The sequence below is a fragment of the Equus caballus genome, chromosome 22 (assembly GCF_041296265.1).
Source record: "Equus caballus isolate H_3958 breed thoroughbred chromosome 22, TB-T2T, whole genome shotgun sequence".
Classification (NCBI taxonomy): Eukaryota; Metazoa; Chordata; class Mammalia; order Perissodactyla; family Equidae; genus Equus; species Equus caballus.
In genome coordinates, this window is record NC_091705.1 from 5,828,241 (window position 1) to 5,841,870 (window position 13,630).

Genomic DNA, 13,630 nt, shown 5'->3' on the forward strand with positions numbered 1-13,630 from the left:
GCCTTGTTTCCCAACATATGGTCTGTCCTAGAGAATGTTCCATGTGCACTTGAGAAGAATGTGTATTCAGCTCCTTCAGGGTGGAGTTATCTATATATGTCTACTAAGTCCAATTGTTTTAGTTTTTCATTCAGCTCCACTATTTCCTTGTTGATTTTCTGTCTGGATGATCTGTCCATTGATGTGGGGTGTTGAGGTCCCCTACTATTATTGTGTTGTTTTTAACATCTTCCTTTAGGTCTGTTAATAGTTGTTTTATGAATCTTGGTGCTCCTGTGTTGGGTGCATAGATATTTATAAGCGTTATTTCTTCTTGATGAAGTGTCCCTTTGATCATTATATATTGTCCCTCTGTGTCTCTCTTTACCTGTCTTATTTTGAAATCCACTTGGTCTGATATGAGAATTGCAACACCTGCCTTTTTTTCCTTGCTATTTGCTTGAAGTATTGTCCTCCACCCCTTCACCCTGAGTCTGTGTTTGTCCTTGGGGCTGAGGTGTGTTTCCTGGAGGCAACAAATTGTTGGATCGTGTTCTTTAATCCATTTTGCCACTCTGTGTCTTTTTATTGGAGAGTTCAATCCGTTCACATTGAGAGTGATTATTGATGCATGTGGACTTAGTGCTGTTAATCTGTTGCTCATTATCTTGTTTTCCTGCGTTTCTTTTCCTGTGTGCTTTAGACTACCCACTTAATACTGCAATTTCTTATGCCGGGTTTCTTAGATTTTTCCTTATTTATGATTTGTGACTCTGTTCTGTACTTTATTTTAGTGTCTACCTTGAACTTTGTATTTAGAATCTCGTGTATAATATAGTCTATTCTCTGGTGGTCTCTTACCTACTTGACCAATACTGATTTAGACCCTTTGCTCTTCCCCTCCTAAGTAATTATTTTCATTTTTTATTCCAACTCGTCTTATTCATTTGTAGAGTGCTAAGATCGTCCTTGTTTTGGTAGTTTCCTTATTTTTACCCTAATGCTATAGTTGAATATTTGCTATCCTGTTCTGGTTCTATCCATCGGTCTCCCTAGTCTGTGGCTTGTGTCCCCTTTCTCCCTTTTTTCTTTTTTCAAGTATGAGAGCCTTCTTGAGGATTTCTTGTAATGGAGGGCTTTTAGTTACAAATTCCCTTAACTTTTGTTTGTCTGGAAAAGATTTAATTTCTCCCTCATATCTGAAGGAAATTCTTGCTGGATAGAGTATTCTTGGCTGAAGGTTTTTATCCTTTAAAGCTTTGAATATATCACTCCATTCTCTCCTAGCTTGTAGGGTTTCTGTAGAGAAATCCGCTGACAGTCTGATAGGGGCTCCTTTATAGGTTATTCTCTTTTTTTTCCTTACTTCCCTGAGTATTCTTTCCCTATCATTCCTATTTGCCAACTTTACTATTATGTGCCTTGCGGTGGGTCTTTTTACATTGACAAATCTAGGAGATCTAAAACCCTCCTCTACACACATTTCTCTGTTGATCCCTAGATTTGGGAAGTTCTCTTCAATAATTTCGTTAAGCACACTTTCTGCTCCATTTTCCTTTTCCATATTCTCGGGAATTCCTATGATCCTTATGTTCTTACTCCTCATTGAATCCATTATCTCTCAGAGATTTTCCTCATCTTTTTTAATTCTTAGTTCTCTTTCTTCCTCTGTCTGGCGCCATTCAGCCTGTCTGTCCTCGATTATGCTAATTTTCTCCTCTATGTTGTCTACATGGGCATTCAGGGAATCCGTATTCTGTTTTATCTGGTCCATTGTGTTTTTCATCTCAAGTAATTCTGTTTGATTCTTCTTTATGATTTTAATCTCTTTTGTGAAGTAACTCCAGAACTCGGCTTGTTTCTCTATCTTTCTCTCTACCTCATTGAGTCTTTTGATTATAGCTGCTCTGAATTCATTATCACTTAGTTTACCTAATTCCAAGTCCTCAGGACTTAATTCTGTGTTTTTATTGTTTTCCTTCTGGTCTGGGGCTTTTATAAATTGCTGGATGGTAGAGGAGCGGTTTTTTCGCATGGTGGTAGAATTCGGTTGCAGTTACAGCCTGTCGCCACTAGATGGGGGTCGAGAGCGGCGTGTTAGCTCTCCGCCTTGGGGCAAGATGGCTGCGCCCACTGGCTTTGCTGGGGGGGAGGGGCTGTTACTCACACACGTGGTCTGGGTTCAGATCGGTTCTGTTCTCTGGTCTCCCAAGGCCCTTGATTTATGGGGTCCCCGCAGACAGAAGCTTTCCCCCCCGTCAGCGGGTCTCCACTGAATCAGCGGCAGGAGTCCTGGATGATCCCCCGGTCGCGCGGCCCCTCCCCCGCTCCTTCCCGACCCGCGCCGCAGCGATCGCACACTCTAGGGGAGGGAGCCATGTTCTCTCCTACCGTTCCAGCACCTCCGAGGGTGTAAGCAAGGTTATGATCTCTGCCTTCTTGGTATTGTAGGTCTCTAACGAGCTGGCATTGTGTTTATTCTCTGAAATTCAGTTCTTCCAATCTTTTGTTGTATTTTGGAGGGGAGAGAATCCTGGGTCAGCTCACCCCGCCATTTTGCTCCTTTCTTAATGTCTTTCAGCAAAGTTTTATAATTTATCCCATAATGGGCTTGGAGCAAAATGGTCAGTTTTACCACTAGGTATTTTATATTCTTTGGCATGAGTGCAAATAGTACCTTCTTTTAAAATGTTCATTGATAGTATATAAAAATGTAATTGATTTTTGTTTAAAGACTTAGTAGCCAGCAACTTTAAACTTTCGTATGAATTCTGATTTTTTTATATATTCCTTCTGATTTTCTTCATAAAGAATATATCATCTGCAAATAATAACAGTTTTGTTTCTTCCGTTTGAATCCTAACACTTTAGGTGTTTTTTTTTTCTTTCTTTCTTACTGCAATGGCTAGGAGCTCCAGTTCAAGGCTGAACAGGTGTTGTGGCAACAGGTATCCTCATCCTGTTCCTTATAGAAAAAGGAACTCTTTTAATATGTTATCATTATGTATGATGTCTGTTAAAGGTTTTTATAGATAACTGTAGCATGTTATGGGAGTTGTCTTATATTCTTATTTTGAGAGTCACATTAAGAATAAATGTTGAGGCCCAGCCCTGTGGCTGAGTGGTTAAGTTCGCATCCACCTGGTGGCCCAGGGTTTCACGGGTTCAAATCCTGGGCGTGGAGCTCACACTGCTCATCAAGCCATTCTGAGGTGGCACCCCACATAGCACAACTTGAAGGACCTACAACTAGTATATACAACTATGTACTGGGGGGCTTTGGGGGGAAGAAGAAGAAAAGAAAAAGATTGGCAATAAATGTTAGCTCAGGTGCCAATCTAAAAAAAAAGAATAAATGCTGAATTTTATCAAATGTTTTTGTTTATTGAGATGAATTATATAAATTTTCTCCTTTAATCTGTGAAGGTGGTGACTTAATCAATTTTCTGATAATCAACCAACCTTGAATTCCAGGAGCAATCCAATTTGATTGTGATGAATTATCTTTTTAGTACATTGCTAAATTCCTTCCCTAATGCTTTGTTTAGAATTTTTGCATTTATGCTCACGAACAAAATTGGATGTAATTTCCATTTCTCATTCTATGTGAGATCTGCTGTTACCCTTCCTTTCTCATACTGCCCTTGTATGATTTTGGTATTAAAATTATGCTAGCTTCACAAGGGGAGTTAAGGAGTGTTCTCTGTCTTTCTGCTCCCAGGAAGGTTCACTCAGTTGGTATGTACCTAATCCTTGAACATTCGGTACAAGTGGCTTGTAAAGGCAGTTGTGTCTGCTGTTTTATTGGTGGAAGGATTTAAAATTACTGATTCCACTTCTTTAATGGGTTTCTATCACTTTTTAAATTGACTTTAGGAAACTATTTTTCTAGAAATTTATCCTTTTCACCTACATTTTCAAATTTTTTGGAATGAAGTTTTTTCTTTCTTTCTTTCTTTCTTTTTTTTTTTTTTTGAGGAAGATTATCTCTGAGCTAACTACTGCCAATCCTCCTCTTTTTGCTGAGGAAGACTGGCCCTGAGCTAACATCCATGCCCATCTTCCTCTACTTTATATGTGGGACACCTACCACAGCATGGCATGCCAAGCAGTGCCATGTCCGCACCCAGGATCCGAACTGATGAACCCCGGGCCACCAAGAAGCGGAACGAGCGCACTTAACTGCTGTGCAACTGGGCCGGCCCCGGTATGAAGTTTTTTATGCAGCTCCCCAATACCTTTAAAATCCAAAAAGCCTTGAAAAACAGAACTTTATCTTATAAAGATAAATTGGCAGCAATATTGGATATAAAGTGCCATGAGGTTATTCTACAGTCATTATTCCATTTAGAGAATATTCCTACATTTTTACCATAGAAATATTACAGTGTGTGATTATGGGGAACTGCCTCACCCTTACTGGTGGAGTTAAATAATATTTGATAAATGCACAGGACTAATCTTTTAAAGTCTACATTCTGAAACACAGCTAAGGGTCTGTGGATCTCTAATATCATTTTATTACCTGCTTAAATCGTAACATGTTGGTTATGTCCTCTTCACACTACTTTTTTTTTTTTTCCTCTTCACACTACTTTTTAAATTTAACAGTCTTTCTTTTTTCTTGATTAAACTTATCAGAAGATTACCCTATTTTCAGCCTTTTTGAAGAATCAACTTTAGGCTTTGTGAATCCTTTACTGGATGTTTATTTTCTATTTCATTAATATTTGCTCTTGTCCTTTATTTTCCTCATTCTCTTTTCTTTGAGTTGATTCTATTGTTCTTTTTCTAACTTAGAGGTAAACTCAGAACATTAATTTTAGGCTTTCTTCTCTTCTACTGTAAGAATTTAAGGTTATAAGTTTCCTCTAAGACTTGCTGCTTTGTTAATCTATTTCTGCATACCAAATGATTCCAAATCTAGCGGATGTCCTCTCCCATTTATTTGCTCATGATTCTATGGGTTAGAAATTCAGTCAGGGTACAGCAGTGGTATCTGCAGGGCTAAAACCTCCAAGATGGTTTCTTCACTCACACACCTTGGGCCTCAGTGAAGGTGGTTCAAATGGCCCAGGGCTGCTGCAACGGCTGACCTGGGGCCTTGCTTCTTGCCATGGGCTGGGATTCTCAACTCTCCCTTGTGATATGGCCTCTCCATGTGGTTTCTCCACATGGCCTCTCCAACAGAGTAGCCAGACTTTCTACCTGGTGGTGCAAGGCTCCCAAGAGCATAAAACCAAATGCTGCCGGGCCAGGCTGGGACTAGGGCGAGGTAGGAGAAGTGCCCAGCATTCAAAATTGGAAGAGGTGCTTGCTCTCAGGCTGCTGAAGGATCAGCACGTGGGAATGAGTACCCTGGAGGCCTCTCGTGCCAACCCTGCTGCCAGGCCATCTTAAGACTTGGGCCTGGGACCGGCACAGCACCACTTCCAACACATTCTATTGGGTAAGTCACAGGCCCAGCCCAGATTTAAAAGCTAGGGACTAGAACCGGGGGAAGAACACAGAGGTGTGGAGAATATGAGAAGGCCTCCAACATAAATACCCACACCTGCTGTAGTTGCATTAGACAAAGTTAATTTTATTTTATATATAGTATGTACCCCGATTTACAAACATATATATCTATTGTATAAATATATTTTTATTTTCATTTAACTCAATATATTCCAATTTTTATTGACCCACAATTATTTATAGTTGTATTTCAAATTTTTAAAATATATGGCTGTTTCTTAATTACCTTTTTATTATTGATTTCTAACTCCATTGCACTGTGCTCAAAGAATGTGTTATGTATGATACCAACCACTGAAATTTGTTGAGCGTGCTTTATGGCTTAAGGGGAAGTCAATTTTTATACATGTTTGCATGTATATTTGACAAGAATATGTATTCCTTAATATTGGGTACAATATTCTACATACGTCCATTAGATCAAGTTCTTTGTGTTCTTGTTGAAATCTTTCATATCTTAACTGATTTTTAGTTTGCTTGATCTTCCATTTAGTAAGAGAGATATATTAAAATCTCCCATCATGATGGTGGTATATCTGTTTCATCTTTTGATTCTATTTACTTTTGCTTTATATATTTTATGACTGTGTCCTTAGGAGCAAACAAGTTTAAAGCTGTCATACTTCCCTCAAGCACTAAACCTTTTGTCATTATATAATGACCCTCTTTATCTGCAGTGATGTTCTTCACCCTAAAGTATATTTTGCCTGCCATTTACATAGCAATACCAGCCTTTTTTTTTTTTGGATGAGATTTTGGCTAGCATCTTTTTCCCCCCAATACTTTGACTTTAAATCTTTCTGTGACTTTATATCTTAGGTGTATCCCTTATATACAAAATATGACTGCTTTTTGTTTTGTTGTTTTCAGCCAATCTGCCCATCTTTATCTTTTAACCAGACAATTTTGTCCAAATACATTTATTGTTATTACTGATCTAATCAAATTTTTTTTCCATCTTCCTATTATGTGACTTTAATATGTCCTACGTTTTCTGTTTCTTTCTTCCTCCTCCTTTCTTGCCTTCTTTTAGGGTTAGTTTCAAATTTCTTGTTCCATTTTCCCCTGCATAGAAGTTATAATCTCTATACCTATCCCCTTTTTTTTTATTGAGTTAATGATAGGTTACAATCTTGTGAAATTTCAGTAGTACATTATTGTTTGTCATCTATACCTATCCTTTTAACGTTTATTGTAGCCATGTTGACGTATCTTTCTAGCAAAGTCTTTATCCTCTGTTCCAGTTATCAATTGATGTGTAGCAAACCACCCCAAAGCTTAGTGGTTTAAAACAACAGCTTACTATTGTTGCTTATGGTTCTGTCAGTTGACTAGTTTGACCGAGCAGTTTTGCTTGGGTTCTCTCTTGTGATGGTAGTCAAATGCTGGCTGTGGCTGGAGTAATTTGAATATTCAATGGCTAAAATGGGTCTACTTACACAGCTACCAGTTGGTGCTGGTTGGTTGCTGGGAGCTCAGCCAAGGCTGTCAAATGAAGCACCCACATGTGGCATTTGACTTGAGAGATTAACAGTATGGCATCCGGATTCCGAGAGGAGGCATTCCAAGAGACCCAGCGGAAGTGCAAGACTTTTTATGATCTAGACATGAAGTCATAGAGTATCACTTCTGCTGGTTTCTACACAGGGCCAGCCCTGATTCAGTGTGAGAAGGGAATATACAAGGACATAAATGCAGGATGTATGGTTCATGGGAGGAAGGAGGAGATCTTTGAATACTAGCTACCACACCCCCCTCCTGAATAATATCTTAAGAGAACTTTCATTCTAATCGTGCACCTCCTAATTTCCCTGTTATTTCTGTCATGTTTTTTATCTAACTTACTATTTATATCTTATAACTTACTATTTATATTAGATTAGTCATTATTAATATTATTGTTTTATACAAGTTACATTTTTTCCTAGATTTACCCACATATTTGTGCATATTCTTGTTTACTTTCCTTCTTATACCCTGGGCTATCCAGCTGAGATAGTCTTCCTTCTTGCCTAGAGTATATTCTGAGGAATTTCCTTTATTCAAAGTCCATTGACAAACTCACTCAGTTTTTATTTGTCTGAAAATGCATTCATCTTCCCCTAGGTACTGAAAAATTATTTCACTGGGTATATAATTCTAGTTTGACAGTATTTTCTTTCCAATATTGAAGATATTCCACTATCTTCTGGCTAGCATCGTTGCTAGTGAGAAATCATCATTAGTCTGATCTTTAGTTGTTTGCAGGTAATTTGTCATTTCTCTCTGGTTATTTTTCAGATCTTCTCTCTAGCTTTGGTGTTTTGGTGTCTCATGATGATGTGCTTAGTTGTGTATTTCATTGTGTATTTATCCTGTTTGGGATTCACTGAGTTTTCCAGATTTAAGAATTGGTGCTTTTCAATAATTCTGGAAAGTTCTCAGCCATTATCTCTTTAAATAATCACTCTTCCACTTCCCATTATCTCCTTCTAGAATTCTGACTAGACCTAAGTGTTAAATATCCCAGTCTTATTTTTTGTTTCTGGCTCTTTGTGCTGTGCTGAATTCTGGATAATTGATTGGCATTGAGCCTCCAGTTCATTACTTCTGTCTTCAACTGTGTCTATTATGATGTTTAATTCATACACTGAGCTTTTAATTTTAACTGTATTTTCATTTCTAGATGGTCTATTTGACTTTCGAAATCTCATTATTCATTTTGATGGTCTTTTTAAATGTATCTTTTCGAGTTAGAGATAGTAAGTATAGCTATTTTATATTCTTTGACTGACGATATCTGAATTCTTTGAGAGTCTGATTCTGCTGTACATTTTTTGTGGTTGTTTCTCACTAACGGTGCATGTTTCCTTGTATATTTGTGATTTTTGATTGTGAGCTCATGTTCCTTGGAACTTTATCTGTGTGTATTATTTGAAGTCTGAATTGAAGCTCCATCCCTTCAGACACAGTTTGTATTTATTTCAGCCAGTCTCCTGGACACATTACTAACCTGCAACCACTTTTAATCAAATTATCCACTTTTTTTCCTTTATTCAGTCTATTGGTAAACTAATTCATATTTTTCTCAGTCTAAAATGCATTCATTATTTGGGAAGTTCTGAAGTTTTGGGGGACCACACAGATAATTAACATGGACCTCAAATCAACAGGTGCTTATGAGTTATTGGGGGAGGCTTTACCCCGCTTTATTCCATGCTGAGGCAGAAACAGGCTAGTTTCCTCACGGTCCACTTTTGTGCAGTGGGTTTATGTCTCGCTCATCCTTACAATGCACAACCCAGTTTGATACAAAGGCCTCTACTACTTCCCTCTCAAGGGGAAGGGAGTGTTTGTCTTCTGATCTTTGTAAAGCTGTCAAAACAGAAGCACAAGGTTTCTAGAGGATAGCAAAATTCCTCAGGGAGAAAGCAGCATTGGTTTCTGTTGTTCTGAAGTTTCTGATTGCATGTTGATAATGTTCTCTGAGCAGTCCTTGACTTTTGAGTGTGTGTGTGTGTGTGTGTGTGCATTAACATGTTTCCATCCAGAGGACATCATTAAAGTGTTCAATCCACCGTGATGGCAAAAACTGAAATCATTTAACTGATATGCATATTTTAAAGCATTTTATACATATTGCTCTACTGCTCTCCAACAAAATTGTGCCAATTTCCATTATGTTCATCTGTGTAGTGATCAGAAACTACAAATTTTAATGCCTTAGGCTGGCTTTTTAGTTTAAACATTTTAATCATATTTAATGTGAAACTTTATGAAATCCAAAATATTGAGCTATCTCTTATCTTTTTCAATCAAAATCATAAGGAACCGATTATAGGATATTTATGTCCTAGTGTCCAGAAGAAAACAGGGAGAAAAAAAGATCTTTTAAGAAAAAAATCTATGCATATTTTGAAACTTAGAAGAACATTTAAACAGCAGCGGTTAAGGACAAATCCAGGCTTTGTCACTTACTAACTGCTTGACCCTGGGCAGATCTCCATTTTCTCATCTGTAAAATGGACGCGATAGTGGCTACTTCAGAATTAAATAAGATGATGTTTGCAAAGCACAGAGCCTGACAGAAAAATTCTTAAAACTGGTAGTTAATATTATTAACTTGCCCCAAGTGACTCCACTAGTGGGTAGGGCAGTTGAGATTTGAACCAAAGTTTGCCTGAATCCAAAACCCATGAGAAATCCTTTCAATTTGCATGTTGCTAGGGGACTTAGAGATTGGTTGTTACCAGAGATCTCCTGCTCAGTAGGGCAGATTTTCTTGCTGCCCATTCCTTCGCCATAAGCCCCGTAGGACAGAGGAGTGGGGTCCCTTCCTGGTGTGTGATAAAACTGACCAACATTCTTAAGCTACTTAGCTATGTACTTACAGAAGATAGATGACATTAAGCCTCCCAAACAGCTTCTCAGTAAATTTTCTAATGAGGTTTTTGATACAATAAATATCCTGCGATTCTGTTCTTCGGCAATGCACCACTTCTACCTTTCCTCTTGGGGAAGTGAGTATGGACATTTTTCACCCTGTCCCCAAAAGAGAGAAAACAGTCCACTGTCAATCTGAGATGACAAGCCAGTCTGGTTCAGTACTTACACAATTGGGCATTAATTCAATTTTGGTAGGGTCAGAGTGAATGTGGTATTAGAGTGCTGGAGGGACACATTTTCCCCTGGGGGTAGCCTGTGACAACTGACATGTTTCTCTCCAGAAGAATAATGTTTCTGAGAATTGGCCTGTCTAGAAATTTCTGCAACTGTATTCTTTGTTTCCAATAAAGCTTCTTTGAAATATTCTAATAATAGGAATGAAAAACATTGAAAAGAATGATTTACTGATTCAGGGTTCTCTTACATTTAATCGGCCACCCTGGCACATGGTCACGAGTTACAGGGGAAAGACTAGCAGCTGCTGCCAGTGTTCTAAAATAGAGTTCCCCAAACTGGAGCCCTGAAGGGCAGCAGTCCTGAGAGACATTTTGAGACCAAAAAAACGTTCTGTGATCAAATAAGTATAGGAAATGCTGCTTGCGATGGCCCTCCTGAGGGAGCACCATATGCATTAAAACCTTTGAGAAGACTTTATATAACCCAGCCTTTCCCACACCCTTTCTGAGGAGAATCTCTAATCATGGCGACAGTGGAGAGTCTAACATTCCAGAAAGACATTTTAGGGAATGCTGCTGACAGGAATAATAGGCCACAAAATGATTTCAATCTCTCTCTCAGTGTCTCAGCATCTCACTGTATGTGTGTGTCTGTCTCTCCCTCTCTCTCTCTTTCCTTTCCTTCTTTCCTTCCTTTGTGTCTCTTTTCCTTCCTTCCTTTTTCCTCTGGAAAACATTTTATTATGTACTAGCCAGTAAAGTTGAAAACAGACAAATTAATTTTTACCATTGTATTTAGTATCATTACCATTACCACTTTACTGAGTACCATTACCATTGTACTATGCACAATACGGAACATTTCCAGCACCCCAGAAGGCTCCCTTGTAGCACCCCCCAATCACTTCACCGCTCCAAAGGTAGCCACTACTCTGACTTCCATCATATTGACCATCTTTGCCAATTTTTGAAAATGATATAAATGGAATTATACAGTGTGTACAGCTTTCTTTCAAAACACAATATATCATTTGACTTTTTGTTGTTGTTGTTTAGATATATCCTTGCATTATTTTCATTTTGCTGAAATACCAAAGAACTTGAGCACCACAGGGGCCTGACAGCACTGGACCAAGCCCCTCCTTTGTCAGATGAGGAAACTGGGGCCCATGAGGTGAAGTGACTGACCTCAAGAAACACACGTTTGGTCAGAAATAGAAGCTTGGGCATCTCTTTCCAGTCCAACCTCCTGCCACTCCCCTCTGTTTAAGTGATCTGCAAGCTGCCTCTGTGGGTAAGTGGTCCTCCTGTCCTCACCATCCACTGGTGTTCAGATTAACTGCAGTTCAACTGCTCTTAACCATAACCTTCAGATGTTAAAGGTTCGAGGAGCGAGGCAATGCAGGGGGACTTGAGAAGGCAGCAGGTAGTAGCCAAGAATCCTCATCCAGTGGGCTTTACCTTAGTCAATTCATGCCACCCTCAACTTTGTAGGCTTACAAACAGGTATCATCAGCACTCTCAAAGCAAATCCAGCTCTGAGGGATGGCCCTACTTTGCCCAAATTCACAGAAACTGAAAGGAAGAGTCCAAAATGCCAATTTATTCATGTACAAAGGGAAAGTCAACAGTGGAGCAGTCCACATGCTTCTGTAGCTCAGGGAGCTAACAAAGTCCCATGGGCTAAGTACAAGCCTGACTTCCTCACCTTTGATAGAGCTGGGTGGTGGGGAACCATTTCTCCACCTCATGTGCACTACGTGGCCACTGTCTCGCAGCCTTGGTATCAGGGTGACTAGGGAGAAATGAGGAGCTCACGCTAGTCTCACCTCTAGCCAGATGTTGTCTTGTGGAAGTGTGGGCTCAGAGTTGCAGATCTTCACATTTTGCAAAGGAAGAAAACCTTGGTATTTATACATCTCCAAAATTTGAAACATTGGCTCAAAAATTTTTTCACACTTTACAGATGTCAATAAACATGTCTTTCAGCTGGTTTAGCCTTCATCCCTGCTATGGCAGAGCCACCCATGCACTCTCTTTTTGTAGATCAACTACATGGACAGCCCAGCTATCAGAAGGTGGTCTACATGGGACCATGGTCAAGGATACAGGATATGGAATCAGAGCACTGGGGATGAGACCCAGCTTCTATCCTTTATTAGCTGTGTGACCTTTGGCAATTTAATTAAACTCTCTGTTCCTGGGTTTCCTCATCTGTATCTAGAGATAATATACATACCTCAAAGAGTTTTATAAATGACTTATTATATGCAACACACTGAAAGCAGTGTCTGACATATAGTTAAGTGCTCAGTACATGTTAGTCACAATTATTAATATTATTATTATTGAGCATGGACATTTTCAGGATTCAAAATGGTGGCCATCAAGAAGTCGCTCAGAGCTCCCAAAGCCTGAGGGACCCTCATCCACTGTAGAGATGCCAAGCCAAGAAACCCAGAGATGGGCGATGATTGGACGGTACATTCTCAGTTTGCCTGGGCATCTCTACATTGTTGATGACCACAGGGCTAATCAATCCCCTTTTCAATAGACACTTGCTTCCCTAGGTAAACAAACACACCTTTCATCAAGTTGCAGTCAAGTTCTGGTGACCTGATAGCATTTCCTTTCTAAGATGGCTTTCCACAGCCCTGCTGCAATATGAGTTGACTTCATGTTCTAATCCTAATGTCAATCTTTCTTAACATTTAATTTTTTTAATTATTTTTAATTACATAGCAATGCATTATAATGTTTTCTTCATTATACCTTCAATGCCTAATACCTTCGCTTTGTGAAAAACATAGAACTTTACATATAAGGCTGAAATCCTGCCTTTTTTATTGTGGTAAAATATGCATAAGATAAAGTTTAGCACGTTAACCATTTTTAAGAGAACAGTTCAGTTGCATTAATTACATTCACATCGTTGTGCAACCATTTACCACTATTCATCTCCAGAACTTTTTCACCCAAGGTACTGTTTTGAAACCCCTGGTCCCAATCCAAGTGCCCTCTTTTTTGGGTGTGGCATGTGTATAATCCCAGACAGTATTTTCCATTTTAGGGGACCAAACACACACCACACATGCTGGGTGGGCACAACAGCCCATAAGGGAGAGACTCACTGGAAGGGGTCTCACCTGAAGGTCCCTCTCACTCCAAATCTGGTGGAAGCATTAACAAGCAATGAAATGACAGCAGTGTTTCAAAGGAGGCAATTAGAACCTGGCTGACTACCATCCAAGCAATTAAACATTCCATGATGTCCCCCACCACCCTGGGAATGTGAAATTAGGTGCTTCCTAATAAAGACATGGCATTAGTAGAGGCAATAAATTTTCACATTTGCAAATATCCTTTACTTTCTTTGGGTAGAAATGGACTTTAATAATGTCCAGACTCCTGTCAAAACTGCCCATAAATATTGTCAGTCCTGGTTTTGGTTTTAACTTAAAAGTAAAATTGGAAAGAGACATCCTGTTTGTGAAACATGATATCATAAGCTAATGCTACAAATATGTAAA

At 39.1% G+C, this 13,630-nt stretch overlaps 1 protein-coding gene across 9 annotated transcripts in view; it reads right to left on the bottom strand.

Moving 5' to 3' along the window:
* CFAP61 (cilia and flagella associated protein 61) overlaps positions 1-13,630 on the bottom strand; it is a 294,815-nt gene that overhangs the window by 270,612 nt on the left and 10,573 nt on the right. For 6 of the 9 annotated variants that reach the window (XR_011430676.1, XM_001489672.6, XM_023626021.2 and 3 more), the window contains exon 2: positions 9,870-10,020. The exons of 1 other annotated variant lie outside the window; for it this stretch is intronic. Coding sequence is in view for 5 of the 8 variants with exons in the window: in XM_001489672.6 (XP_001489722.2) it covers positions 9,870-10,012 (143 nt within the window). In the remaining 3 variants the exon portion in view is untranslated. Of the gene's footprint in view, positions 1-2,146; positions 2,344-9,869; positions 10,021-13,630 lie in introns of those variants that run through there. 2 more of the 9 variants (XM_070247017.1, XM_070247016.1) reach the window with 1 other exon arrangement.